Source organism: Mixophyes fleayi, chromosome 3, assembly GCF_038048845.1.
Source record: "Mixophyes fleayi isolate aMixFle1 chromosome 3, aMixFle1.hap1, whole genome shotgun sequence".
Classification (NCBI taxonomy): Eukaryota; Metazoa; Chordata; class Amphibia; order Anura; family Limnodynastidae; genus Mixophyes; species Mixophyes fleayi.
In genome coordinates, this window is record NC_134404.1 from 99,659,207 (window position 1) to 99,665,131 (window position 5,925).

General features: G+C 40.3%; 1 protein-coding gene across 1 annotated transcript; it reads left to right on the plus strand.

Annotated features, from left to right (window-relative positions):
* Nucleotides 1–3,028: 3,028 nt before the first annotated feature.
* Nucleotides 3,029–5,201, plus strand: C3H3orf80 (chromosome 3 C3orf80 homolog). Its single transcript, XM_075200561.1, has one exon. The coding sequence runs from the start codon at nucleotides 3,036–3,038 to the stop codon at nucleotides 3,924–3,926; it is 891 nt and encodes a 296-aa protein (XP_075056662.1). The 5' UTR covers nucleotides 3,029–3,035; the 3' UTR covers nucleotides 3,927–5,201.
* Nucleotides 5,202–5,925: the final 724 nt, after the last annotated feature.

Genomic DNA, 5,925 nt, shown 5'->3' on the forward strand with positions numbered 1-5,925 from the left:
ATTTGTATACCTGCTGTAGGTTTCAGATTATTACTATTAAAACTTGGACTGTCCATGACAATTAGCAATGTAACACTGGCCTCAAAGTTACATGAGCTCCAGCAGAAAGTCCATTGTCATACAGAAAAATTGCTTCCATTAGTGTGGGCCAAGTTGAGCACTTGAATACTGTCATTTCGGGGTGCATCAAAGATGCCCATGAATATGGATAACAGGACGCAGATTATCCCCTGCACACCTGTAAGCACCACTGTTTAGAAATTTAATGCAGCAATCCCATGAAACGATCACTATGACAGGCTACGGCAGACTATTGGAAGAAGCTTGGTAATTACCAGATTATTTTCATTCTGTTTATTCAGGCTGCTATGCTCTGCACAATTTCCACAGTGTTATGTGAGTAACATAGCAACCACAGTCACATGGCACATGAATTAGTGAACAAAAAGGGCTTTGGAATGCCGGAGTTCTATCTGCACTGTAAAAGTCTCCCCCTCCTACTCTCCCCTCTGCCTTTACAGCTGAGAGCTGTGACTCTGTGTGTGTTACTGCCGTCCAGAGATACTTTAAAATGGAGATATTGATTTATAGGATGTTAGCTAAGAAAAATTACAGAGGCATGCTTATCTTACTATTTAAACCTTTTATGTGGGATTGCTACTTTAACACCCTACAGGGATCAATTCACGCCCAGATGCTAGACTAACAACTACACCAAGTAACATATGCTGCTGGCATTGATTATTGCTACCTTTGCTTTAAATTCACAATAAACTCCAGAGGGTAATCTGATCTTAGTTCTGAATAGGGACTACAGTTCACTGTGAAGAAAAAAGGTGGCGGAAAGAGGTTGGACTATCCTGGAATCCTGTACTGCCTTAAGTGCAGTGGCTTTGTCCTGAGTCTACTCAGTAGTTACAAAAGGTTTTTTTTCTGAGTCTAACAAAGACACAAGTGTTTTGTTTAGACTGTGGGCTTATTATTATTATTATTATATTTTATTTTTAAAGCACTGACGTACTCAGCAGCACTATACATTGAGGGGATCATGACACAACGAAATGACATAAAATAGAAGGTGTTATTTAATAGTCTTGAGATAAAATCTTCTGAGCATGTGCTGGGCCCAGTACATGGACCATGGAGCCCCAGTTGAGCTTTCATTTCCACTGTGATAAGAATCGTTTACTGGACATACACGTGCTCAGTAGAGCTGTGCCAGGGCCTCTGGAGCAGTTAGTTATTCTTACCGTACTGGTTACCAATTGCCAGGTCCCCCTTACTGATGGTTACCATATCAGCCATATGTTGGTAGTGACAGCCGTGGTCTTGTCCTTACATTCATATTACATCTCTGTGTGATTCCCCATGTACTGACTTTGGCTTGATTAACTAAACTCCACTTCTGCCTGCACTGACCTCGGCTTGTTCCTGGTTCCTTCAACTCTGGTAACTGGATTCCTCTTCTACTACAGACCCGTTACAGGAGGTTACTGTGGTGTGACGAACACCAGGTGGAATGACATCTGTCAGGCTGTAGAGAGAACTAGGGGGATATTTATTAACAGAGATTTGCCCCATTAATTATTATCTGTCATTGCAACAATGACATTTAATTTGTCCATTTAATAAAAACTTTATCCTGAATGCTCTTCCCATAGACTTCAATGGCTAACTCTATTTACAGATGGCGTTAGCCATTCTGAGCAAGTTACGAATATCGTTGATGTTAAATGACGGAAAACTGAGGACTGCTTTTGCGATCAAAGAGAATCTCTGATATCTGCTGTGATCCCTTAGTTAAATAACTCTGATCCCCAATATTGCAGCAAACTCCTGAAAACTGCCGTTTTATGGTAAAACTCAATTGATAATTGGGCCCCCTAGATTCTGACTATAGCTCAATTCACATCCATCCACTAGATATATGTGAATTGTAGATTATTTCATTTATAGAATAGAATGTGTCTAAAATACAATAATCTGCAATATATGCATATCTAGAATGTCATTCATAAAACAAATTATTATTAATATTAGTATTATTATGTCTTATAAAAATATATTATTTTTAGTTCCTCTGTGAACCATTACAAGAGAGCATACTAGTGGGCCCTACATACCCCAGATTATATCTTCTATATGTCACCTACAGTCTGATAGTTAAAATAAATTCAAACATCTATCTATGTGCTATACATGTTGGAATATGTGGTCCATTATAATATGTTAGACAGTAGCAGATTTAAGTGAGCAGAGAGCATAGAAATGAGCAAATACTTGCAGTATACGTTTGCATAGTAAAATATATTATGTTATACTTGTATTTGTTATGTTATATGAAAGGGACTATAACTCAGCCTGGCCTGTAGTAATCTACTGATAAAAGAAGCAGACTGCAGGTAAGAACAGGCTGTAATGATTTGGTTGTAGCCAGAGTAATTTGAGCTCCCATCTCACCTAGCCCTGAACAGCTAATGATGAAATGTCAGTGCACTGGCTGATGACTAGAGATGCTGTCTGCCTACATTGGGGCAGCTCTATGGTGTTGTATCTACATATATTTGTGAAATCACTTTATAAGGTATGAATAACTTACATTGATATGAGCATTATACAAATCAAGATATACAAGCAAAAGGTTATTAAGCAACAATCATTAAAAACATAGTGAAAATTTGCTCCATTAGTAAAAGAAATTGAGGTCAGTAAAAATCCCACCACTACATTAGCACACATAGAATAACTGAAAATGAGTCTGTATGTCTACAAATCACTTCCCTACAATTCCTGGCAATCCTACGCTGCAAATAGTACTGTCACATTTTAAGACATTTTAATATAAGATAATAATCTGATAGTAAAATGCATTTTAGTTGTCAGTTAAAAAAATACTTCCAATGATTGTCAACCTGTATAGAAGCACATTAGCAGACACACAGGGTGCATAATCAATCAGTAATGCCATTTGATGTGTTTTCCTGAGTCCCCTGTATTGGGAAGCAGCTTTGTACACAGAGACATTGCTCAGTTTGATGTGTCTCTCATCTGGTCTGCTTCCAGAGTGTGATGATGCTGGGTTGGCATTGATATCTGAAGCTGCTATGCACAACACTCATACGATGATCAAGTTGTCTGAGTCCAAGGTCACTAGAACAAGAAACCCCAAGAAAGGACTCACATCCTCATCAGCAGCAGTATATTGCAGGGGGCTGCAGCTTTCCAGTCCTCATTTCCCCTCCCTAAAGACTCATCAAGATGTTAGGTTGCTGGTGACACTTCCAAAGTGTGCATGCTGCAGTGTGCCTGCTCCCCCTGCGCTGAGCGGAGCGGTGCTGCTGCTGAGGATGGTGCAGTGCTTCTCGGAAGGGTCCCTGGTGATCACAGCAGTGCTGCTGTGGGTTGAGCTGCTGCAGGAGTCCCAGGCTGGCTGGAGCTGTGGAGATCTGCTGTGCGGGGAGAAGGAGGGCTGCTGTGTGTTTGGGAACGTCAGTCACACTGAGATCAAATGCTGCAAGCTGCCTTTCCATACTTTCCTGGACAATGTGGGCTGGTTTGTCAGGAAGCTTTCCGGGCTCCTCATACTGTTGGTGCTCTTTGCTATCGGCTACTTCCTGCAGCGCATGATCTGCCCCAGTCCTCGCAGGTATACTCGCCAACAACAGCGGGGACAAGGCGGGCCGGGGCTGCTCAACGAGACCAGCTCCCAGGACTCTCTTATAGATAGTGTCAGACACCTTTCCGAGCATGAGCTCCGCATCATTTCATCCCCTGTGTTCCTGCAGCTGCCCAGCTATGAAGAGGTCAAGTACTTGCCCACCTATGAAGAGTCAATGAGACCCAGCCAGGTCATATTACCGGTGTCTCAGATCCCAGCCCAAGCAGAAGATGGAGGGTCAGGAACCTTGCCTCCCTATACACATTAAACTTGGTTTTTGAATGGAACTAGGGCAATCAGTGAGAATATATACAATAATCCAGACCCTTTTTGCAATCATGTTCTCACATTTACATAGCATCCCTTCAGCAGTATGTCCCCTTCCTCCACCTGTTTTGTATTCCATTACCTCTTCTTCTGAAGTCGGCTCCATTTGCTCATTGTCCTGCAATGCCCCTTATCTAATCATTTACTTTCAGTGCTATCAGAGAGCGACCTGTGGGTATATAGCTCTTGTAGAACTACAAGTGCCAGCCTGCCCTAACAGCCTCTTCCTGGATGGGCATTTTGAGTTTGTATTTTGGCAACAACATGGTACCTGTTCTCTAATCTGTGTCATGGCTGAAGGTAAAAGCACTCCTTAAACTATGTGCACCATACCTGACTGTTGTTTGTCACCAGCTGTTTATGACTGGCAGTAAATACAGGGGCTGCAGTGTTATCTAGCTATTTACAGTAATGGGTATGGTACAGTACTAGCGGTAAATAATCAGTTTACTGAACTAGAAGCTAAAAGAAGCTGTGTTTACCTGGATGAGGGAACTATTACACTGGGGTTTTATTTCAAAATACACTCTAAAATACAATTGAGCTTCATATATAAGTGTCACTGTATGAAACACATACAGATGTGCAAAGAACTATTTATAATTTATCCTCAAGTCCAAAATATTTATTTAGCATAAACCTTTTTCCACCTCTATTTATACAAGTTGCACGCTGCAGTGGTAATTTGCTGCCTATCTAATCCATCGCCCTATATTTTCCATGTGTCTGCACTGTACTACATATCATTTTTATTTAACTGGGGTTTTCATTAATCACCTCATTTTGCACTGCTGTGTATGATTTAAATACCTCATAAATGCAGTTTGATTCTAGATTATTCTTGGCAGCTAATGGATTATCTCTGCTTTGCAAATCTCTTTTCTGGACCTATTTTTTATATTTATTTATTTCCTACTCTTGACCTGTCTGGAATGTAAACCACATTTTCAGTTATTCGAAAAAAAAAAAAAGATGGAAGTCAACACACTATAGCACTTGCATCTTCTTTCACGAGAGACCGGACGTTATATTGGGGCCAGGGAAGACCTCCACAATTCTTGAGAAGAAGTTTGAGGATTTGCTGCTGTAACTCTTTCTTTTGTTTTCCCTTCAGTGAATGCAAGACTCAGAATTCAGCCCTCTGCAATACCAATCTCTGGCAGAAGCCTTTGTCAGTAGAAACACTACTTTCATCCTTTACAGGATAATCAATAAACTCCTAGATATCAATTTGCTAGAAACTCCTCGAATGGGACAGCGTTCTGGAAACCTGAGCAATGAATTAACCAACATCACATTACATCTTGTTATATGAGTTATATCGCAAGTGCCTGAGAAATATGTTATTCTGTTTGATGTATGCTTTAATCACTTCGCCCTTCTGCTAGCAATAAGGCACTCTGTTAAGTACCACAGAGTGCGGTACTTAGGATATGTTTACTACCATAACAATCTGCCGGTGATTATATGATGGTAAACTCCTTTGTGCCTACAATTGAAGTTTTGTTACTTCAAGAAGAAAAAAATAACAAGATACATAAGCCATAGACTTTTGTCAGGTGCCTGACTAATCGCTGTGATACATTTGGGTGGTAAACCATAGCTTCACCTTATAATGCAGAATATTTTGCAGGCTTAGAAGCTTTGCTTTGATTTGCACTGTTTGAGTGAAATTATTCAGCCCTGTCATGCACAGGGAAGGAGTTTATGTGGGTTATAATTGCAAGGAAAGTACATATTGTCTTGGAAATACAGAAAGCACGTAGGAGCAAACTGAATGAATGGCAGTGATATGTATAATTCACAGCTTAGTGACTGCCTCAATTTATACACACGCAATGATGTCAATTTACAGATTGTAGTGGTTTAACCTTATACATAAGGGAAAATCAAACAGAATAAAAAGCGATCAGACGGTGGAGAAGATATTTCAAAGACAA

Coding starts and splice junctions, on each gene's coding strand:
- C3H3orf80 (XM_075200561.1), top strand. CDS start 3,036: ATGTGTCTCTCATCTGGTCTGCTTCCAGAGTGTGATGATGCTGGGTTG.